The sequence below is a fragment of the Ipomoea triloba genome, chromosome 3 (genome assembly GCF_003576645.1).
Source record: "Ipomoea triloba cultivar NCNSP0323 chromosome 3, ASM357664v1".
NCBI classification, from domain to species: Eukaryota; Viridiplantae; Streptophyta; class Magnoliopsida; order Solanales; family Convolvulaceae; genus Ipomoea; species Ipomoea triloba.
The window spans coordinates 2,674,029-2,698,705 of NC_044918.1; the positions used below are offsets into that span (position 1 = coordinate 2,674,029).

Below are 24,677 nucleotides of genomic sequence, written 5' to 3' on the forward strand. Positions count from 1 at the left end.
CTTGTTGTATCGTTTCGCTTTGTGCTTTAATGAATTAACTCGTTACCCTTCAAAAAAAAACAAAAAAAAATAAAAAACAAAAATAAAATAAAATAAAATAAAAAACAGTGCCACTGTAGGCACTTTTTATGTATGTTATTACAAAATTGTAAATAAATAAACTTTAACACTAAATGTTAATAAATTGATTGTTTGGCATGTAATCATGATTATGGTATAATTTTAAGATATATTTGATTAAAAAAAGAAAATTAACAAGTTTTTAATATGAACTTAAGATATCTCCTAAATTTAGTAAGAACCAATCATATTAGTCCTTAACTGTAATAAAAATAGTGTTTGTAGAATAAGTTGTATTAATTGTTTGTTTTATTATATTGTGTGTGTTATTCCATTACATTTTATTTCTAGTTTTACCCTTCACAATTTTCATTTTTACATTTTTTTAACACTAATCCTTTACTGGAATTTTAAAAAAAATGTTAATGATTAAATGAGATTAAGTGCATTTTATTAGTGGTTTTTGTAGTGTACATTTATACCTTTTTACCAAATCTGCCACTCAATATTTCTCCTTAAGATCGTTTTGACAGTATTATTTTCAATTAACATATTATATATTTACAGCCTGTTTGGTCCGTTACGGTAAATATGTTATCGGATAATATTGAGATTGAATAACAATAGTTGAATACAATGGGTAATCAGTACAGTAATGTTGTGTGTAATAAATAAAGTGTCCCCCCTTCAGTCTACAACATGTCTCCACTTATACTCCAGGTGCAACGACTCTTCTTCTACGAGTTGTAACAGACAACATAATGGTGAGCCTTCAATTGTATGGTAATGGAGTCGTTGATAATAACTCTCCTCTTTAATGTGTAGTATTTGCATAATTGCTGGCCGTTTGTCTTCCTCCGGGTCAATGCTTGTGGTTCGGGTCGGGTGCTATTGCCCAATTACTTTGTCACCAGTCCCCCACTCCCTAGCCAGCGAGAGTGGTTGAGGTAGCTTGGGATCGGAGTAATAATTTGATATTAGGCATAAATTTTGAATAGGATCAAATATGATATTTGGTCGTCTTTGTTTTTGTATAGAACTCTTCCCTTCACCATTTTGTTTTTTATTGCCTCTTTCGATCCTGCATCCGCTTTGTCAGGTACGCTCCCTCTTCAAGTTTTTTTTTTTTGTTTTTTTTGTCCGAACAGTAAGAATTGTGGCCAAGGTGTGAGACCTCGGTCATATGTTTTTTTTTTTTTTTTAACGAATCTAACTAGGACGGACCATCGACGAATAACATGTTTTCTATGTTGCGCGGGCTCCTCCTCTAATTCACTGTCGTTTGCTTTCATGTCCTGGTCCTACCTTCTCTTCTTGGTGTTGGACGCGGAAGGCTCAGGGTCCTCTTCCTTTCGCCACACATTCTAGGTTAGCCTTGCTGTTGATACTGCTGCTGCACTGGATACTTAACAAATTGAGGAAAATATTCTTTCTGCACTAGTTCCTCTATTTGCTCTTTTGAAATGTGACACTCTTCAGTGTTGTGTCCAACCTGTCGGTGGAACCGACAATATTTGATTTGGTCCTTGCTCGGAGAACCTGTCACGCATTCTGAGGGAAAATGCATCATTCATATTTTTGAACTCTATATTAAATATTAATGATACCATTAGTGTAATTCTTGAGTGATGCTTAAACATATTTATAACTAATTTATTATAATTAAATAAACAATATTTTAATTTTTCAAACATTTTTAATATTTAATTGTCTTCTTATCAAATTAATTAAAATAGATCTTCAATTATTTTTTTTAGAGAAAATATTTGATAGATGGTAAATCACAATTCAACGACACATCTAATATTATAAATATCACACTCATAAGTACAATAAATATATTAGATGTGTTTATTATTCACATATTTTATTTTAGTCGAATATTATAAGGCAATGTTTTTAAGGAGGAAAGAGTGAAAAGAATAAACAAAGTGAGGGTTTCTTGTGCTTAGAAGCAAAGGTATAGTCATTTGTGTTTAGCTGATTTACCATGATTTACATCCACCTAGATGTTCTCTTTGGTCGGGGCGTGGGGACTTATGGGGTTGGAGGATTCAAATTTTGGAAAGAAAGAGTGAAAAGACTAAATGCTCAAGAAATATGATAAGTTTACCAGTTAAAAATTCAACAAGAAGTCAAAATAAGTTTACAAAACCATCTTTTATTATAAATTCAATAAGTATGATAATAAAATTCTAGGACATTAATTATTACATTACACACTCATTATTACTTTTGAAACAATACAAAACTCAGAAACTCTCAAAAGTATAATATTCTTTTCCAAATGACTTCCATGACCACAAATGTGGTTTAATGTTTATTCAGATTTCATGGTTTTGGCAACGTCGATGACAAATCTATATTTGACATCAGCTTTCACGAGACGTTCCAAAGCAGTGTTGACATAGTCCATTGGGATAATCTCTACATCTGGTGTTATGTTGTGCTTGGATGAAAAATCTAGCATTTCTTGTGTCTCCTTCAGCCCACCAATGCCACTCCCAGCCACCAATTTCCTACCCATGATCAATGGAAACACTGGCAAATCAACTGGCTTTTCTGGGACGCCAACCATTACCAGCTTTCCATTAGTTTTCAATAAACCCAGTAATGGCACAACAGAGTGAACTGCAGAAACTGTGTCGATTATACCATCCAATGTGTTCATTGCAGCCTACTCAAAATGCCAACCAATAATGATATATAATAAGTACCGTACCCCTTCAAGCTGGCTTCAACCCATAGTAATTATAGATGAACATGATAGAGTAAATACGCGTATACGTAACAGCAATACTCGTAATAGAATAGCCAATATATTCTAATTAATCAACGAACAGGTACAATGGGGTTATACCTTAAGGTAGCTCGGTTAGCGTGATGGTGGGTCAGAGGTTTTAAGCCTACTTGACTATTGTATAGAAAACAGCCAAAAAGTCCTCCTCATAGCATTAAATGTTGTATTTATAGGTTGTTAGGGGACAGGTACCGACCCTGCGGCATGGCGGCCGCTTGGCGGTCATGTACCAGCCTAAAGGCGGGTCCCGTACCCAAAGGCCAGGTGTTGCGGAGCCATTAGTCCAAACCTCAGAAGGAATAGGCTAAGATTCTATGCTTGGCCTGGTCAATCCGAACCTTGCCACAGAGGGCATGATTGGGCTACTCTGCCGCCATAGGCCCGTAAAAACAGGCCGGACAAAGAAGACCGGTCAACTATATAGACCGGAGAACAATACATAGCAGGTGCGGGAATTATCCCTATCAAAACAGATATTACAATGTTATAGAGACAATAGTACTAAAAAAAAATGGAGAATTATATTGTTACCTGCATTTGTTCTGGGTCACGGCTGATCAAGAAAGAGTCTGCGCCAAGACGTTCAATAGCCTCTTCCTTTTTACTAGCAGAGGTGCTGATCACCGTCACCTTAGTTCCAAAAGCCTTGGCGAACTTCACAGCCATATGGCCAAGGCCGCCTAGACCGACAACGCCGATGTGCATTCCGGGCTTGTCAAGTCCGAAGTATCTCAAGGGGCTATAAGTTGTGATTCCGGCACAGAGCAATGGAGCAGCCTCCATGGGTAAATTTTCGGGCCATCTGACCACAAAGTGCTCGTCAGCAACCATGATGTCGGAGTAGCCACCGAATGTCACGGTACCATAAGCGTTGTAAGTTGTTACACATCCAGGACAGTAGTTTTCTAGATCACTGGCACAATTTTCGCATTTTCCACAGGACCCGACCAGACATCCCACGCCTACTTTGTCGCCAACCTTAAATTTCTCGACCTTGGTCCCAACCTCAGTCACCACACCAACAATTTCGTGGCCCGGTACAATGGGATAGGTAGTGTTACCCCATTCATTCTTGAGCTGGTGAAGATCGGAGTGGCATACCCCACAGTACATAATCTTAAATTGCACATCCTTTTCGCCTGTTTCCCTGCACCCATATATTAAAACTAGAAATTAATTTTCAGAACTATGCATTCGCTACCAAAGATTTTAACAAAGAATAAATATAAGACTAATTATTTTAACAAATTAGACCCATCCCTCCAAACCCAATCAGAAATTATTTAATTTGGCATACCTTCTGGAAAACTTGAAAGGAGAAAGAACCCCAGAGGTGTCTCTGGCTGCCCATCCAAAGGCCTTCACTGGGTGCTCGTTTTCATAAGAAGTTGCTGCCATTTTCCTTGTTGCAGGGGGATTGAGACAATCAAGATATATAAGAGCTATCAGAAATATAATCTTTGAGAATTGAGTGAGAGTAATGGTGAGGGCAATGCGTGCTTTATATAGAGAGTAAAGATTTGTGAATAGTGGTACCGTGACGTAGGCGATGAGGTGTAAAACTTATGCGCTTGGCTTCACAAAGGATGAACAGAAAAGTCAGCACGACAAGCCGTCAAGCACCCGAATTTGATGGAATAATATAATCTTCGATTCCTTGAATTCTTGCACTTACGACCAATTGTAGACATTTTTAAATCAAAAATTCATACTCGGTGGCTCGCTGCTATATAAAGAAAGACTAACTCAAAATCAAAAATTCATACTCGGTGGCTCGGTGCTATATAAAGAAAGACTAACTCAATTCTTACCACGTGGTGCCACCTTTCCCCACGTCCTCATCCGTTTCACATTGAAACAACCCTCAACGGGTTACATGGACTAGCTCAATTAGTTCGATCAATCACTTTAAAATTTGTTTTAATTTTCAAGAATTGACGAAATAACTTATCATTAGTATTTTAAGTTGAGAAACCTAATATATTTAGAAAAAAATTCTCAACTCTTTATAGTATGTTAATTACTTATATAATTGAAAATGTTTTTAAATCAAATTCTTTTTAATATTGTATGTAATGATATAGCTATAGAGGGTTGTCAAGACATCGTGGTTTAGTAGCACTCGAGTGCACTCCGATATGGAATGGAGTGGGTTCAAGCCATTTGTCTCATTTTATGTGTCTGATTCGGTTAACGAGGCATGACTGAAGTTCTTTTTAATTCAATTTTTTTATAATATTAAGTTTAGTATTAATATACAACATTTATATATTTAGAAACAGCAAATAGTTGATTTGACCAAATGAATAGTAACTAGGACAGATAAAATGGGACAAAGGAAATACTACATTGTAACATAGTCCATAGTACTCCCAAAAAAAAATATAGCTGTAGAGATTTTAAATTGATGCTATTAATTATTATATTTTAAAAATTAAATATCACCACATAAATTTAATTACATGAACTACTCGTAGTCGGGTTGCATTTTAATTGGCCTGTTAATGTTATTTTTTCCATCACATAAGTAATTTAAAAAGTTAAGTGACCTAATTTATTTGGTTAATTGAGTTAATTAGATTATCAAAGTAATTTAAACCGTGGCATGCATGATGGCCGTTGTTTGTTGATGTATTGGAGCGCAAGATTCTGATTCAAAAATTGTTTTGTTTAAATTAGTACAATCATTTTCTTCTTATTTTTCTTTTTAGTCAACGATAACCTTCGCGGTAGGTACATAATTTGTTAAGTATAAATATATCATATCAAGTAATTCTATAATTATTGTTCTAAATTTATAATACGTGAATTGTATATAAATAAATTTAAAACCAAAGGTTCTCAGGTTCATAAATGAATTAAGTATTTGACATGTAATCATGATTATGATATAGCTATAAGGAATATTTGATTGAAAATTAACAAATTTTTATTATAGGATTAAAGAATTAATTTTATAAACTTTTCTTTGGTACATCAGAAAAATAAAAAGAAAAGAAAAAACAGTGCCACTAAAGGTACTTTTTATGTATGTTACAAAATTCTATATAAATAAACTTAATACTAAATGTTAATAAATTGAGTGTTTGACATGTAATCGTGATTATGGTATAATTTTAAGATATATTTGATTGAAAATTAACAAATTTTTAATATGAACTTAAGATATCTCCTAAATTTAGTAAGAACCAATGATATTAGTCCTTAATTAACTGTAATAAAAATAGTGTTTTGTAGAATAAGTTGTATTAATTGTTTGTTTTATTATATTGTGTGTGTTATTCCATTACATTTTATTTCTAGTTTTATCGTTTACAATTTTCATTTTTACATTTTTTAACACTAATCCTTTACTGGAATTTTAAAAAAAAAATGTTAATGATTAAATGAGATTAAGTGCATTTTATTAGTGGTTTTTGTAGTGTACATTTATACCTTTTTACCAAATCTGCCACTCAATATTTCTCCTTAAGATCGTTTTGACAGTATTATTTGCAATTAACATATTATATATTTACAGCCTGTTTGGTCCGTTACAGTAAATATGTTATCGGATAATATTGAGATTGAATAACAATAGTTGAATAGAATGGGTAATCGATCAGTAAAGTAATGTTGTGTGTAATAAATAAAGTGTCCCCCCTTCAGTCTACAACATGCCTCCACTTATACTCCAGGTGCAACGACTCTTCTTCTACGAGTTGTAACGGACAGCATAATGGTGAGCCTTCAATTGTATGGTAATGGAGCCGTTGATAATAACACTCCTCTTCAATGTGTAGTCTTTGCATAACTAGTGGCCGTTTGTCTTTCTCCGGGTCAATGATTGTGGTTTGGGTCGGGCGCTATTGCCCAATTACTCTGTCGCCCGTCCCCCCACTCCCTAGCCAGCGAGAATGGTTGAGGTAGCTTGGGAGTAATAATTTGATATTAGGCATAAATTTTGAATAGTATCAAATCTGATATTTGGTCGTCTTTGTTTTTGTATAGAGAGAGCTCTTCCCTTCACCTTTCTGTTTTTTACCGCCTCTTTCGATCCTGCATCCGCTTTGTCCGGTACGTTCCCCCTTCAAGTTTTTTTTTTTCGAACGGTAAGAATTGTGGCCGAGGCGCAGGACCTCGGCCATGGCCGAGGCTGCCTCGGTCATATGTTTTCTTTTGTTTTTTGTTTTTTGTTTTTTGTTTTTTTTTGTTTTTTTTTTTTTGTTTTTTAACGAATCTAATTAGGACGGACCATCAGCGAATAACATGTTTTCTATGTTGCGCGGGCTCCTCCTCTAATTCACTGTCGTTTGCTTTCATGTCCTGGTCGTACCTTCTCTTCTTGGTGTTGTACGTGGAAGGCTCAGGGTCCTCTTCCTTTCGCCACACATTCTGAGTTGGCCTTGTTGTTGATACTACTGCTGCACTGGATACTTAACAAATTGAGGAAAATATTCGTTCTGCACTAGTTCCTCTATTTGCCCTTTTAAAGTGTGACACTTGTAAGTGTCGTGTCCAACCCGTCGGTGGAACCAACAGTATTTGGTTTGGTCCTCGCTCGGAGAACCTGTCATGCATTCTGAGGGAAAATGCATCATTCCCATGCATTTTTGAACTCTATATTAAATATTAATGATACCATTAGTGTAATTCTTGAGTGATGCTTAAACATATTTTAACTAATTTATTATAATTAAATAAATTTATTATAAAAACTATATTATAATTAAATAAACAATATTTTAATTTTTCAAACATTTTTAATATTTAATTGTCTTTTTATCAAATTAATTAAAATAGATCTTCAATTAATTTTTTTTAGAGAGAATATTTGATAGATGGTAAATCACAATTCAACACATATCTACTTACTATACTAATAAGAGCCAAAGAGAGTTAGGCATAAAATGGGTAGAAAAAACGGCGGTCAAATTATTTAATCAAATGGATGGTTCAGATGAATTATTTAATCAAATATATGGTTAAGATAATTCAGATTAATATTATTAATAGAGATTACCTAATTTAACCTTACTTTTATGATTATCCGTTAAGTTTTCCGTTAAATATTCTTTTCTTCGTTAATATTCCGTTAACTTTTAACTTACCCATTAATTTCTATAAGAAAGGTCTTAGGTTCGAACCTTATCTCAATCAAATTTGACATAATTAAGTTCCTCACTCTATTTACTCTTATTAAATTATTAAGTAAATTAGTAGCTACAACAAAAAATGATACATATGTATTTCTTTAATTTAGAAAAAATTATTCATTATCAAAAAAATTAAATTAAGTAAGAGAAATAATTTCATTAGTTATATTGTCTTTATTTTCTCCCATGCAAAGATTCTTTATATTCAAATTTATCAATTGATATTTATTACATTATCCATTATCTTATTTTTACAATATCTTGTAATTAAATATCAAAGTTATAATACAAAATAATGTTATATATTTATTTAACAAGTATTTTATTAACACCATGAAAAAAAATTAAAAAAAATAATTTGAAGCTAATTATATTAACTATTTGAGGATTGGTTGACAAAGAGAGTACTCAAATTACCCAACAAATTGAAGCGGGATCTCTCTATTTTACTCTTATTGAATTAAATAAATTAGTAGTTACAACAAAAAATGATACATGTGCATTTCTTTAATTTTGAATTATGTGTATACAATGCTTTTATTTAAAAAAAATATTCATTCTCAATAAATTAAATAAGAAAAATAATTTCATTAGTTATATTATTTTTATTTTCTCTAATGCAAAGATTCTGTACATTCAAATTCATCAATTGATATTCATTACATTATCCAATATGTTCTTTTTACACTATCTTGTAATTAAATATCAAAATTATAATACAAAATAATGTTATATATTTGTTTACCAAGTATTTTATTAATACCATGAAAAAAATAAAAAAAGGAATAGTTTGAAACCAATCATATTAACTACTTTGGCGAATTTGTTGACAATGAAAGTACTCAAATAACCCATTACCCAACAAATTGAAGTGAGAAACTACCTTTTAATATCTTTGGAATACATCATATTTAAAATTTTTAAATTTTTACTAATTTATTTAATCTTTTTCCTTAAACTAGGGATTTCTTAATCTACAATATATAACTCATTCAACAATAATGATTGAACCAAATGAACCCCGAGCAAAACACCTAAAGGAAAGTCCATAGCTCCTATATCATAATCTCACTTTATGACGTTGTCATCTATGTTACCAACAGTAACCCAATTGCAAATAACACACTACCAACAAAAAGGAAGATGACAAATAGTAAAGATGAAGACAATGACAATGTTACTTAAAAGAGAATTAAGAATACTTGAACAAATTCAAGCCAAAAGTATTATTTATTTAGACTATCATTTTTAGACCAAGTATATAGACTATCAATTTTACAAAGTTGCAAACTTTTATTTTAGTGACAATTATAATGAATTTTATATATTATCTTGGATTCATATACTTTGAGTTACATATTTAAATAAACAAATTCGACATTCAATTACCTAGGTATAAACTTCTTATATATAATCTTGCATTGATATACTTTCAAATATTTATTTAAATATAAACATTGAGCATTAACTCATTCGCACAATGCGCGTGTAAAACTAGTAATATTATAAATATCACACTCATAAGTACAATAAATATATTAGATGTGTTTATTATTCACATATTTTATTTTAGTCGAAATATTATAAGGCAATATTTTTAAAGAGGAAAGAGTGAAAAGAATAAACAAAGTGAGGGTTTCTTGTGCTTAGAAGCAAAGGTATAGTCATTTGTGTTTAGCTGATTTACCATGATTTACATCCACCTAGATGTTCTCTTTGGTCGGGGCGTGGGGACTTATGGGGTTGGAGGATTCAAATTTTGGAAAGAAAGAGTGAAAAGACTAAATGCTCAAGAAATATGATAAGTTTACCAGTTAAAAATTCAACAAGAAGTCAAAATAAGTTTACAAAACCATCTTTTATTATAAATTCAATAAGTATGATAATAAAATTCTAGGACATTAATTATTACATTACACACTCATTATTACTTTTGAAACAATACAAAACTCAGAAACTCTCAAAAGTATAATATTCTTTTCCAAATGACTTCCATGACCACAAATGTGGTTTAATGTTTATTCAGATTTCATGGTTTTGGCAACGTCGATGACAAATCTATATTTGACATCAGCTTTCACGAGACGTTCCAAAGCAGTGTTGACATAGTCCATTGGGATAATCTCTACATCTGGTGTTATGTTGTGCTTGGATGAAAAATCTAGCATTTCTTGTGTCTCCTTCAGCCCACCAATGCCACTCCCAGCCACCAATTTCCTACCCATGATCAATGGAAACACTGGCAAATCAACTGGCTTTTCTGGGACGCCAACCATTACCAGCTTTCCATTAGTTTTCAATAAACCCAGTAATGGCACAACAGAGTGAACTGCAGAAACTGTGTCGATTATACCATCCAATGTGTTCATTGCAGCCTACTCAAAATGCCAACCAAATATGATATATAATAAGTACCAACTATTGTATAGAAAAAAGCCAAAATGTTCTCCTCACAGCATTAAATGCGGTATTTTTAGGTTGTTAGGGGACAGCTACCGACCCTGCGGCATGGCGGCCGCTTGGCGGGCATGTACCAGCCTAAAGGCGAGTCCCGTACCCAAAGGCCAGGTGTTGCGGAGCCATTAGTCCAGACCTCAGAAGGAATATGCTAAGATTCTATGCTTGGCCTGGTCAATCCGAACCTTGCCACAGAGGGCATGATTGGGCTACTCTACGGCCATAGGCCCGTAAACACAGGCCGGACAAAGAAGACCGGTCAACTATATAGACCGGAGAACAATACATAGCAGGTCCGGGAATTATCCCTATCAAAACAGATATTATAATGTTATAGAGACAATAGTACTAAAAAAAATGGAGAATTATATTGTTACCTGCATTTGTTCTGGGTCACGGCTGATCAAGAAAGAGTCTGCGCCAAGACGTTCAATAGCCTCTTCCTTTTTACTAGCAGAGGTGCTGATCACCGTCACCTTAGTTCCAAAAGCCTTGGCGAACTTCACAGCCATATGGCCAAGGCCGCCTAGACCAACAACGCCGATGTGCATTCCGGGCTTGTCAAGTCCGAAGTATCTCAAGGGGCTATAAGTTGTGATTCCGGCACAAAGCAATGGAGCAGCCTCCATGGGTAAATTTTCGGGCCATCTGACCACAAAGTGCTCGTCAGCAACCATGATGTCAGAGTAGCCACCGAATGTCACGGTACCATAAGCGTTGTAAGTTGTTACACATCCAGGGCAGTAGTTTTCTAGATCACTGGCACAGTTTTCGCATTTGCCACAGGACCCGACCAGACATCCCACGCCTACTTTGTCGCCAACCTTAAATTTCTCGACCTTGGTCCCAACCTCAGTCACCACACCAACAATTTCGTGGCCTGGTACAATGGGATAGGTAGTGTTACCCCATTCATTCTTGAGCTGGTGAAGATCGGAGTGGCATACCCCACAGTACATAATCTTAAATTGCACATCCTTTTCGCCTGTTTCCCTGCACCCATATATTAAAACTAGAAATTAATTTTCAGAATTATGCATTCGCTACCAAAGATTTTAACAAAGAATAAATATAAGACTAATTATTTTAACAAATTAGACCCATCCCTCCAAACCCAATCAGAAATTATTTAATTTGGCATATATACCTTCTGGAAAACTTGAAAGGAGAAAGAACCCCAGAGGTGTCCCTGGCTGCCCATCCAAAGGCCTTCACTGGGTGCTCGTTTTCATAAGAAGTTGCTGCCATTTTCCTTGTCGCAGGGGGATTGAGACAATCAAGATATATAAGAGCTATCAGAAATATAATCTTAGAGAATTGAGTGAGAGTAATGGTGAGGGCAATGCGTGCTTTATATAGAGAGTAAATATTTGTGAATAGTGGGTACCGTGACGTAGGCGATGAGGTGTAAAACTTATGCGCTTGGCTTCACAAAGGATGAACAGAAAAGTCAGCACGACAAGCCGTCAAGCACCCGAATTTGATGGAATAATATAATCTTCGATTCCTTGAATTCTTGCACTTACGACCAATTGTAGACATTTTTAAATCAGAAATTCATACTCGGTGGCTCGCTGCTATATAATTATATAAAGACTAACTCAATTCTTACCGCGTGGTGCCACCTTTCCCCACGTCCTACCTCATCCGTTTCACATTGAAACAACCCTCAACTGGTTACATGGACTAGCTCAATTAGTTGGATCAATCACTTTAAAATTTGTTTTAATTCTCAAAAATTGACGAAATAACTTATCATTAGTGATAAGTGCAAAAGATGCCGTCTTTATAAGGTTGTTTTAGGATCATCTTGTGCACAATTGAAAGCTTTTGTGTTTGATTTGACCCTTAATTGTGTTAGAATGATTGACATTGCTATTAGACCCCGTTCTACGCTTGGCTAATTGTTTTGTAGGTAAAAGATGTGCAAAAAGGTCAGGAAATGACAACATTTCAGATAAGTGAAGAACGAACCAAAATTGGAGCAAAAAATAGGCCAAGACTGCGGTGGACGCGCGTCCACCCGTGCGTCCACCCATGCGTCCGCCCCTGCGTCCAAAATATCGCTTGCAGAAGTTTGACAGCAGAACAGAGGTCTGCTGTGGACGCGCAGCGGACGCGGGGTGGACGCCCGCGTCCAACTTTCAGCCCTCTGAAGTTTGGAGTCTGTGCAGCAAAAGACACGCTGGACGCGCGTCCATCGCGGAAATTTCAGCAGTTGGGCGAGATTTAAAAGGGGAATTGAGCCAATTTTGCAGGGGATCCATCACACTTCAGTTTTAGATCACTTTATAATATTTCTCTCTCTAGGATTAGCCTAGAGAGGTCTCTCCCAATTCACTCCACATTGCAATTCTTAGGTTTAGATTAGAATTAGAGAAGAATTTCATTGTTGCAAGATTGAGATCTACATTCAAGTTCAAGTTCAAAGTTAAAATCCCTAGCTAAGTCTTCATTTTAATTTCTTGTCATTACTTTTGCATTTTGCTATTTCAATTCCAAGTATGATTAGGTAGATCTTTGTGGATTTGGATTGAGCAATTTTGTATGGATATTCTTGAGCTTTGAATTGATCAATTAGGTTTTGCAATTGCTTTGATTATGAGTTTGATTGTGTGAGTGGTGATCCACTTTGACTCTTGTGTAGGGGTGATCAACCTATATGAGAGGTGTTTGGAGAAGGAGTCTCATCTACGAGAGTAAAGTTACTCATTAGCCTAGCCTAGCACATTTCCCTCTCACCTTTGAGAAAATGGAGAGTGGAAGACAAGAGGCACATAACGTGTTTGTCAAAATGTCCCTTCTAGCCTAATGATCACAAGGATGACATTACGGTCTAAGAAGTGAGTCCATTGACCACGAGAGTGGCGGTGGTGTTGGTGACCTTGTCTCATTTTCATAATCTAAGTGTTGCTAGCCTAATATCTTAGGAAATCAAGGATACCTATATGAGTTGCAAGATCCAAATCCTCCTTTCTAATTGATTGTTTCCATTGTTTGTTCCTTATTTTCATTATGTTTCATGCACATTTCTTACTATGCTTGGGTTAGCTTTTAAACACTAAACACTCTTGTGCTTAATCCCCTTACCGCTCAAACTCCCTCCTTGCCATCCTTTGAGAACGATACTCGGGAACTTCTTCCCGTTTTAACATCTATTTCTTTCCATCCACCGCGAAAACTACACTCTTCAATTAGTATTTTAAGTTGAGAAACCTAATATATCTAGAAAAAAATTATCAACTCTTTATAGTATGTTAATTACTTATATAATTGAAAATGTTTTTAAATCAAATTCTTTTTAATATTGTATGTAGTTATATAGTTGTAGGAGGTTATTAAGACCTCGTGATCTAGTGGCACCCGATTGTACTCCCATATAGAAGTGGTCAAGTGGGTGGGTTCGAGCCCCCAATGGAGTCAATGTAGGGATTTTAAATTGATGCTATTAAGTATTATATTTATAGCCCGTTTGGTTCACTAAAAAAATATTTGAAGAGGAATGGAATTGAAATTTCATGAAAAATAAATTCCAATAAATTTGATTTCATTGTTTGGTTGGTGTAAAAGAAATTACTAGGAATATGTACTCCATTGTTTGGTTGAGTTTGGAATGGTAAGGAATTATATTAATATAAAGATCAATATGTCCTTAACAATAATGATAATAAATTATATTATTATATATCTATGTAATTAAGAAATTTTTATGAGAGTATAATAGTTCATCCATACTATATTTTCTTCCCAAGTTATGCGAAAAACAAAATATCACTCTTTTCTTTAGAATTTGTTTTTTAAACTTTCAGAAACTCCACTCCTAATGAAAAATATTTTCCAACCAACCAAACAACATAAAACAAAATTTTTCTCAACTTTTAAGAAAATATTTTTCCATAGCGAACCAAACACCCCCTTATAGTATAATATCGTTTTTGTTTACGCAAAAAAAAAAAACAAAACAAAACAAAAATTATTAAAGACAGTAAGACACTATTTATATAAATTATGAAACCACATCACTTTTTTTTTTATTACTATATTCAAACTAGGAGGCTGAAAAAAAAGAAAAAAGAAAAAAAAAGGTTAATGACTTCGTCTCCTCCGGAGACATGCCAACCTTGAAATTATTGTTTTTTTTTTAACGTAGAAAAAAAAATGAGAAATCCGCAATTGGAGAATTGTGTCACCAACTACCATGGAAAGTCTGATTTATTTATTTATTTAGAGTTGTAGTACATTGACTCTCTAATTCTATTTTATTACTTTTATTTCTTGATATGATAATTTATAATTAATTATCTTCATTAGTAAATTCAATGAAAATATTAACATTAAAATTTTATTAAAGTGAGGAGAATTTGAGAGTAAAAACAGTATTTTTCATTTATTTATTTATATTCACATCTGGATAGCATCGTCTTCTCCGTGAAAAAAGGCAAAAAGCCTGTCTAGTCAACGGCCGCCATTGTTGCCTTGAAAGTCCCGGAGAAGAAAAAGTTAGCTTCGTCAATGGAAACTTCTTTAGACCGGAGAATTTTTCAACTGTGAAGCGAAAATAATTTTTGTGAAAACAAAATTGTCAAATGCGGATCGAACACGCATCTGCCATTATCCATTCAAAAAGCAATTTAAAATTAAAGTTAGTGAGAAAGGACAATTCATGGTACTAAATTATTAAAAGTCATGGAAGAAATTTAGAAGAGAAAAAATTAGCAGAGATAAGAAGAATTTTCTATAAAGCATATAACCTACTCTCTTCTAGGTAAACGAATCAAACACTTTAAATTCAATTCATATTTTGAATTCGTATATTAGGATTCAAATTTAAATAAATCGAATAAGAATCCGAATTCAAATACATATTTCGATTCATTATTTTTTTTTAATACGAATATGAATTAGAGTATGTTTGATTCGTATAATATATATAAATCGAGTTATGCATTTCAAATTCGAATATTCGAGTCAAATCGAATATATTCGAATAATGTAGACGAATCGAATACGAATAAAATTTGATATTTGAATATTTAACAAATACAAATACGAACATGAATAATCATTAATATAATCAAATTCGAATCTAATAGTAAAATATTTGACTCGATTCAATTTTTTTACACTCCTAATCTCTTCTCTATCTTTTTATCCACTTTGTCTAATAATTCGTTTACAACGTGTTTGGTTCGTGAGGCGGCCCCCTGGTCCTCTTCTGACTCCTTTCGTGCTCCGTTGCTCCTTTTCGTCTCGGGGTAGATTCCTTATGTCTCGAAAACTAGTATGAAATGACCGAAAATCCTTCATTTGTGAATAAACTAAGATTGACCTCATTTGTGAATAAACTAAGATTGATCAAATGTAACACACAAACGAGCCTTAAATGTATCAAGGTAAAAGAAATAAGCAACAAAACTCCTCAATCGTGGGGCAAATAAAGGTATAAAATCATGTGTATCATCTATTCCTTCGGCGAACCAAACAACAGAATACAATTCCTATTATATTCCTTACCTATTCCATTACCTATGAAATATTATTCTTATTCCTTTAAAATTCATTCCGTGAACCAAACATGATGTTAAGGGGAAAAAAAAAAAACTTAAATTACCCAGTAAACTATGCCTGAAAATGTAATTAGTTCATTTAATTCAAAAAACTAAAATTAAATTCTTAAACTGTCTAAAATTATGCCCTTTGATCAAAATTTACAATTTTTTTTTTATTATAGTTGACGTAACAACCATCAAATTATTTTATATAAAATAAAATTTTAAAAACCCACCCCTCTCCATATTCGTCTATAGCTCTTCAGCTCTGGCTAGACATGAAGATGGGGAGGGAGGGAATAAGTTGACTGCCACGTTAGCGTTAATGAAGACATGTTAATTTTGATTGAATTGCATAATTTCAGATAGTTCAAGGATCCAATGTAATTTTTTTTTTGAATTGAATGATCGAATTACATTCTCCCGTGTAGTTTGATGTGTAATTTGAACATTTTATTTCTTTTATTTTATGCTAAAAAGGTTATAGACGTAGCCAAACAACAACTAAGCCAATGGGATTATTGAAACATTGCATTCAGATCATATCATGCCCATAAAATATGAGTAAACTTTGAAACTCTCATAATTTTGGAAACTCTGATCTCTTTCCGTAGTTTAAGCAGAATTTAATGTGTTGCCAATATCCAGCACAAATCTATATTTAACGTCAGCTTTCACTAGCCGTTCCATAGCAGTGTTGATATAGTCTACAGGAATAATCTCAACATCTGGAGCTATATTATGCTTTGCTGAAAAGTCAAGCATTTCTTGGGTCTCCTTAATTCCACCAATGCCACTTCCGGCCACTAGCTTCCTACCTGCACTTATCCATTACCACAATTAATATATATATTTGTAATCAGGTACGAACCAGCCTTAACCTGCTGAAGAATTGCACCGCAACGACTATCAGACAGAAACTTTAGGGTGCAATCGGATCCCTCCTGTAGTAGCTGCGGTGGAATCTCTTTAGCAGTTCACAGGTTCGCACTTTAAGACCAGTTTGCACTTGATTATGGATATATATGTGTGTGTGAGAGTTTTACTCTGTTAATTAAAATGAGTGTGTGTGTGTAGAAAGATGTGGTTAGTGGTTACCCATGAGCAAGGGAAACACTGGCAACTCAAGTGGTTTTTCTGGGCCGCCAACAATGACCAGCTTTCCATTAGTTTTCAACAAGAATAGTAATGGCATAATAGGGTGAACTGCAGAAACTGTGTCGATTATACCATCCAATGTGTTCATTGCAGCCTACTCAAAATACCAACCAACAATTCATCACCACTCCTTCAAGGCATCAATCAATAATTAATCATCAAAAAAGTATTTATGTACAATTGTTACCTGCATTTGTTCTTGGTCACGACTAATCAAGAACGAGTCTGCGCCAAGATGTTCAATAGCCTCTACCTTTTTACTAGCAGAGGTGCTAATCACAGTCACCTTAGCTCCAAACGCCTTGGCGAACTTCACAGCCATATGGCCAAGGCCGCCTAGACCCACAACGCCAATGTGCATTCCGGGCTTGTCAAGCCCGAAATATCTCAAGGGACTATAAGTTGTGATTCCGGCACATAGCAATGGAGCAGCCTCCATCGGTAAATTTTCGGGCCATCTGAGCACAAAGTGCTCGTCAGCTACCATGATGTCGGAGTAGCCACCAAATGTCACGATACCATTAGCGTTATAAGTTGGTACAGCTCCAGGACAGTAGTTTTCTAAATCGCCGGTACAATTATCACACTTGCTACAGGATCCAACCAGACATCCCACGCCTACTTTGTCCCCAACCTTAAATTTTTCAACCTTGCTCCCTACCTCGGTCACCACTCCAACAATTTCGTGGCCAGGTACAAGAGGATAGGTAGCGTTACCCCATTCATTCTTGATCTGGTGAAGATCGGAGTGGCATACCCCACAATACAAAACCTTGAATTGAACATCCTTTTCACCCGTTTCTCTGCCCCCATTAAAATAGTTTTTAAGGTTTCAATTTTCAACAGTACACAAACTCAAACATATATATATATATATATATATATGATCCATCTCAACTAAAAGTCTACTCAGTATAGATCTATTCGTCTTTGTAATCAAAACCATATATATATATAAGCATACAAACTTAAAAACGCAGAAAATCTATCAGGCATATATACCTTCTGGAAAACTTGAAAGGAGAAAGAGCACCAGAGGTGTCCCTAGCTGCCCATCCAAAGGCCTTCACTGGGTGTTCTGTTTCATATGAATTTTCTGCCATTTTCCTTTAGGGAGAGATTAGAAGTTGAGATGAGAGTGATCAGAAGTGTTTGTAAACTCAACCAAAATGTGGAAAGAACTGAATGGTTATTGGATAGGCAATGCATCATTATTATAGACCCAGGAAAATTCTAGTTAGACCGGCAGGTGGCCCTTTAAATTCCTTGAATTTGCTTTTTTAAAAGGACATCTGGCCAGTAAAGCTTAATGGCAAACGTCAGTGCTTCGGTTTGCATTAAGATGGGTGTAAAAGTCAATATTGGCTAGCATATTTTTAGTGGAAAAGTCGCTGGAAGTCTAGTAATTCCTGGGGCAAAAAAATTGATGAGTAAATATAAAAAAAAAAATGTCGGAGGTTAAGATAAAAATGTAATATTTATATTGAAAAAAAGTAATATTAATAAAAAAATATTTATTATTTATATAAAAAAAGTGTAGGATTGCGTTCAAATGAGAACACACCGTCTAGGAGAGAACTGAGAATCAATCGCAACGCATTACGTGTCCAAATGTAGTTGCACCTAAGGTTATAACTAGGTGCACTTAGGTACATGAATGTTAAGAAAGTAAATTACTTGCATTTGTACGTGAAAATAGGTGCACAAGTGCATGTAAAATGTATTACATGTGCAGGTAAAATGTACATTGAGCATTAATACTAAGTGTACCTAACATTATTATAACTAGTTGCACCTAATTGCACGAATGTTAACAAGGTAAATTGCTTGCACTTGTAAGTGATTTTACTTGCACTTTTTACTTGTAAATGTACACCAACTACTTGCACTTATAACACATTTACTTGTACCAAAGTTTGAGATATTTACAAAAATACCACCGCGCCGTTTTTTTTTTAAATTACATATGATTCATTCATCTGGACATGTAGACGTTTGTAGATCGTTCTTATTTCTCTTATGAGCACCCGTTCTCATTAGAGCGTGCCCCTATATAATATTTTTTAAGAAAAATGTAATACATTTACATTTTGATTTTAAAGTATTACATTTTCCGTTATAAGTAACAAACACTTGTAGACCACTCTTTAGTAAGAATTTGTGTACAAATTCAAACCATTGATTTGCAAGATTTAATGGATGAGAAATTAAGTAAAAAATGAACGAGGTTATTTCTGTAAATATTACAAATTTAAAAATGAACGGGGTAATTTTCATAAATGTTATAAAATTTTTGTTTATTTTTAACTATTAAATGTACTATAGATCAATGATTTTGATTTATCCACATGTTCTCACCTATTACAGATCTGGATCATTGAAAGTTTAAGATCAATGGCTTAGATTTCACTAACTGTATAATTATACAAGTATTCACTTCAATTGCACTATTAGCAAAATCTAATTGATCTCAAACATTCAATATGTTCATACAAACTCATAAGGAGGGATAGACTCACTTCAACAATATATAGGCACTTTACGTGAACACATTGAATATTAAACTTCCGAAGATAATTAATGTCCTCTGTCAACGGCTGCGCTGTTGTCATCGTAATATTACAACAATAATGGAGTTGTACAGAGAAATCTTAAATTTCATTTATATTAATATGCATTAAACTATCAGATTTGTCAACGCCATACAATATGATGTTGTGCCATCACTATCTGGCATTATTACGTTAAACAAACACTGCAGCGCAGCTCATACCAGGCTAACATTTGAAACTCTGATCTCATAATATTCGGTTACCAATGACCCCTCATATCTTCCCTTGGGGATAAAAGGAACCAAAATTTCGTCTTTAACTTAATGTTCAAGCAGATTTTGACGTTTTGCCAATATCCAACACAAATCTATATTTCACATCAGCTTTCACGAGACGTTCCAAGGCAGTATTGATATATTCCATAGGAATAATCTCAACATCGGGTGTTATGTTGTGCTTCGCCGAGAAGTCTAACATTTCTTGCGTCTCCTTAATTCCACCAATGGCACTTCCCGCCACTAACTTCCTACCTGTTATTCATTTCCACAAATATAAGTATGTTAAGATATGTGTTAGTGTGTCTGTATAGAAAGATATATGTACTTACCCATGAGCAAGGGAAACACTGGCAAGTCAAGTGGTTTTTCTGGAGCACCAACCATTACCAGCTTTCCATTAGTTTTCAATAAACATAGTAATGGCAGAACAGGGTGAACTGCAGAAACTGTGTCTATTATACCATCCAATGTGCTCATCGCAGCCTAATCAGAATACCACCAAGAATTAATTAATCACTACTCCTTCAATCCTCAATAATTTATACCATCAATATAATGCTTCCTAAAAAACATTGTTACCTGCATTTGTTCTTGCTCACGGCTGATCAAGAACGAGTCTGTGCCAAGACGTTCAATAGCCTCTTCCTTTTTACTAGCAGAGGTGCTGATCACGGTCACCTTAGCTCCAAACGCCTTAGCGAACTTCACAGCCATATGGCCAAGGCCGCCTAGACCGACAACGCCTATGTGCATTCCGGGTTTGTCAAGTCCAAAGTATCGCAAGGGGCTATAAGTTGTGATACCGGCACAGAGCAATGGAGCTGCCTCCAAGGGTAAATTTTCGGGCCAGCTGAGGACAAAGTGCTCTTCGGAGACCATGATGTCGGAGTAGCCACCGAATGTCATGGTCTTATTAGCATTGTAAGTTGGTATAGCTCCAGGGCAATAGTTTTCTAGATCGCTGGCACAATTATCGCACTTTTGACAGGATCCCACCAGGCATCCCACCCCTACTTTGTCTCCAACCTTAAATTTCTCGACCTTGGTCCCAACCTCAGTGACCACACCAACAATTTCGTGGCCGGGTACAATGGGATAGGTAGTGTTACCCCATTCATTCTTGAGCTGGTGAAGATCGGAGTGGCATACCCCACAGTACAAAACCTTGAATTGCACATCCTTTTCGCCCGTTTCCCTGCACCCATTAAAACCCAGAAATTAATTTTCAGAACTATGCATTTAGACTAAAATTGACCAATATATCTCTCTAAACCCAATCAGAAATTATTTAATTTGGCATATATACCTTCTGGAAAACTTGAAAGGAGAAAGAACACCAGAGGTGTCCCTTGCTGCCCATCCAAACGCCTTCACTGGGTGTTCTGTTTCATATGAACTTTCTGCCATCTTTCCTTTCTTGTAAACTCAACCAAAATGTGTAGCTCTTGAATATTTATTGGACAGGCAATGCATGCTTATATAGGCAATGATTGAAATTGTTGTTGGACGGCCCGGTGGCCGGCCATCTTCACTTTGTTTTATCCTCCGTAGGAAAACGTACACCTGGCACGTATGACGTAATCGGTGAGGTGGAATGCAATCGCCAACGTCAGTGCTTCGGTTCCTCCATTACCAATTTTTATGACAACTACTATTATATAGTGTGCTGATATTGTTATTATTAACTCTGGTAGTGGAGAATTCATATAATTAAGTAGATTAAGAAGTAAAAGTATGTAGAGGTGTTTGACAATATACTGATAATTTTATTAGTTGACAATTTGCTTAAGTGAATATCTCTATTCATTTAGAAATATATAATAAGTGTCCGATCAAAAAAATATATAATATAATAAGTGTCGAATAGGACACAAATTTTATAGTTTTTGTGTAATTGAGTCACTGAATTTAAAAAGTGTGCACTTGAACCATCAAACAAGCAAACTATGTATCATTGAGACGCTTTATGATTTATATTAATGCAATTTAAATTGAAAATATTTTAATCTTTCATTCTAATTAGTATGACAGAAAATGACGATTCTTAGGTACATACCAGGTAAGTTATTTGATCGGAAACTACCGAGAAAAATTAGTAAAATGTCTCAATAAATCATATTTTATATGTTCAATGATTTAATAACACACTTTTTTAATTCAGTGATCCAATTGCAGCCACAAAAGCGATAAATTTGTTGGGCTAATTTGTACTTTTCCATCTATTTATAAAATACTTTTACACCAATAAACAATCAAGCTAGAAGGTATTACTCCGTATAACATTACAAAATTAGTGGAGTTGCGGAGAATACAAGCATGTTCATTAAATAACATGTAGGGAATAGTAAATTATTAATGCGCATCAAAACAACTTTGTCAAAAAAAATCCATATAACACGAAATGATCACAACACCACCTAACGGTGTTTATTAAACACTACACACACTGCAAGTCCGCAACTTACATAAAGCTAGACTTTTAACACTCTCAGCTCTCTCATAATAATCGTAGCTTTTTGGAATGAAAGAAAAAGAAGCAAAAATTGCACATATCCTAAGCAGATTTTAATGTGTTGCCGATATCCAACACAAATCTATACTTGACATCAGCCTTGACGAGACGTTCCAGGGCAGTGTTGATGTAGTCCATCGGAACTATCTCAACATCTGGGGTTATATTGTGCTTTGCCGAGAAGTCAAGCATTTCTTGAGTCTCCTTAATTCCACCAATGCCACTTCCCGCCACTAGCTTCCTACCTTTTATTCATTTCATAATATATAAAATAATGTACTTTCAATACTTAAATAATTTACTTTATGTACAACAATAACAACCACGGTTGTCAATCACGCGTATGGACAACCGAATTACTCTGCCGTGGTTGAGTTTGAGAACTCTCCTAAAGAGGACCCCCCAGATCGGGGTGGGGCTAGCGGTTATGAGTTCAACTTTCCGGATATAGCAATGGAGGAGGGTGATGGTCTTGGTTTACCAGTTGGTGTTGTGGCGGATGGCTTCCAGTGTTCTTGATGCGTTTTTTCTCTTTTTTTTTTTGTTTTCTTTTCCCTGGTTGTGTCTAATATGGAACTGTCTACTTGATGATGGTTGTTGGGGTCTCCCATTATGGCGAGATGTCTGTAATGCAAATTGGCTTGTTTTCTTGGGTAACCCCCTCCTTTTAATTAAATTTAATATAGTAAAAGTTTATTTTTTTTTTATATATATATAGTCCATACAATAATGATTGTAAATACACGAACTAAACTACAATTAAGCAATGTTCAAAAAAACTACAATTAATCAGGGCATACCCCGCACAAACTTGGGAGATCAGAAACAACTACAATTAAAATACAACAAGTACTTGGGCCAAACTCGGGCCATTTGGTAGACGCCCATTTCCAACACAAAGTGCAAAATGGCAAAATCTTCCTAATGGGATCCTTTCCAAGCAAACCCCATACGGCCCAAAAAAATTTAGCCGAATTAAAGTCCATGCAAAAAATTTAGCCGAATTAAAGCCCAAAAACACTACTCTCAAAACGGAAAATACTACTTAGACTCTCAAGTTATACTCCCTATTTTTACTCCTTCATACAAAAGTTTGATGTTGACACTTTTCATAGGACCCACAGAATGAAGATAACCTATAATATCTTGTCATCTCAGGGAGTATAAGTAAGGAGTAGAAAATGAGAATCAATGTAGTAAAACTCCTCTAAAAACCATGAGTCCAATGACTAACCAGGGCCCAAATACATAAAATCATGTTACACTTAAGATCTGAGATGCAATGGGCCCAAAGTGCAAATTAAATTCCAATTTGAACAATTCATTCTCCATCTTTGACAGCAAGTAGTACTGTCAAAGTGGACCGAAATCCGCCAGCTGTCCTGCAGTGGAGTGAATTAAGACTACAAAAAAAAATTTTTAAAAATGGCCCTCAGCTCGCAGATTAGCCCACACGGGTTACGGGTCGACCCGCGAACCCGCCTTATATATATATATATATATATATATATATATACACAGGTGGACCCGCTAACCCGCGTGGGGCAGGTTAAGGTTGCATGAACCTTAGCCCGCAGGCCTAACGGGCTGGTGTTTAAAAATTCACTTTGAGGCGGGCCTAATGGACCAGGTCGGCCCGCTTTTACAGTACTAGCAGCAAGTGTCGCGGAACCACACTGCTTATATACAAATGTAATTTCATGGGAAAGGAATATTGTGAGAATAAAGTAGGAATTTCAATTTCAGTGTGNTAACCCGCGTGGGGCAGGTTAAGGTTGCATGAACCTTAGCCCGCAGGCCTAACGGGCTGGTGTTTAAAAATTCACTTTGAGGCGGGCCTAATGGACCAGGTCGGCCCGCTTTTACAGTACTAGCAGCAAGTGTCGCGGAACCACACTGCTTATATACAAATGTAATTTCATGGGAAAGGAATATTGTGAGAATAAAGTAGGAATTTCAATTTCAGTGTGTGGTATCCATGAGTATTCGAAGAGAATAAGTAGTGTACTACTATGCAGAAAGAGCCCTCTTCACTTTAAGAGGTTGCCCCACACTGTCGCTTGTGAGACTCCATCCCTAGTCTTTGCTCCCAAACTTCACCCATGTGACCAGCTGAGCTGCCTATGCAGGCTTATTATTATTATTCTTATTATTGTTGTTGTTGGTGGTGGTGGTG

The 24,677-nt window shown here is 35.1% G+C and overlaps 4 protein-coding genes across 4 annotated transcripts; all 4 read right to left on the reverse strand.

Annotated features, from left to right (window-relative positions):
• Nucleotides 1-2,201: 2,201 nt before the first annotated feature.
• LOC116013985 (8-hydroxygeraniol dehydrogenase-like) lies at nucleotides 2,202-4,319 on the reverse strand. The gene is made up of 3 exons (XM_031253962.1): nucleotides 4,158-4,319; nucleotides 3,392-4,007; nucleotides 2,202-2,737 (listed from the first exon to the last, which is right to left on the reverse strand). Exons 1-3 carry the CDS (start codon nucleotides 4,256-4,258, stop codon nucleotides 2,381-2,383), a joined length of 1,074 nt encoding a protein of 357 aa, XP_031109822.1. The 5' UTR covers nucleotides 4,259-4,319; the 3' UTR covers nucleotides 2,202-2,380.
• A 5,515-nt stretch (nucleotides 4,320-9,834) lies between these two features.
• LOC116013949 (8-hydroxygeraniol dehydrogenase-like) lies at nucleotides 9,835-11,765 on the reverse strand. The gene is made up of 3 exons (XM_031253919.1): nucleotides 11,600-11,765; nucleotides 10,830-11,445; nucleotides 9,835-10,370 (listed from the first exon to the last, which is right to left on the reverse strand). The coding sequence occupies exons 1-3, from the start codon at nucleotides 11,698-11,700 to the stop codon at nucleotides 10,014-10,016; spliced, it is 1,074 nt and encodes a 357-aa protein (XP_031109779.1). The 5' UTR covers nucleotides 11,701-11,765; the 3' UTR covers nucleotides 9,835-10,013.
• Nucleotides 11,766-16,378: 4,613 nt separating this feature from the next.
• LOC116012806 (8-hydroxygeraniol dehydrogenase-like) lies at nucleotides 16,379-18,373 on the reverse strand. The gene is made up of 4 exons (XM_031252475.1): nucleotides 18,162-18,373; nucleotides 17,347-17,962; nucleotides 17,100-17,253; nucleotides 16,379-16,819 (listed from the first exon to the last, which is right to left on the reverse strand). The coding sequence occupies exons 1-4, from the start codon at nucleotides 18,260-18,262 to the stop codon at nucleotides 16,617-16,619; spliced, it is 1,074 nt and encodes a 357-aa protein (XP_031108335.1). The 5' UTR covers nucleotides 18,263-18,373; the 3' UTR covers nucleotides 16,379-16,616.
• A 1,319-nt stretch (nucleotides 18,374-19,692) lies between these two features.
• On the reverse strand, nucleotides 19,693-21,434 carry LOC116012807 (8-hydroxygeraniol dehydrogenase-like). The gene is made up of 4 exons (XM_031252476.1): nucleotides 21,296-21,434; nucleotides 20,569-21,184; nucleotides 20,319-20,472; nucleotides 19,693-20,241 (listed from the first exon to the last, which is right to left on the reverse strand). Exons 1-4 carry the CDS (start codon nucleotides 21,394-21,396, stop codon nucleotides 20,039-20,041), a joined length of 1,074 nt encoding a protein of 357 aa, XP_031108336.1. The 5' UTR covers nucleotides 21,397-21,434; the 3' UTR covers nucleotides 19,693-20,038.
• Nucleotides 21,435-24,677: the final 3,243 nt, after the last annotated feature.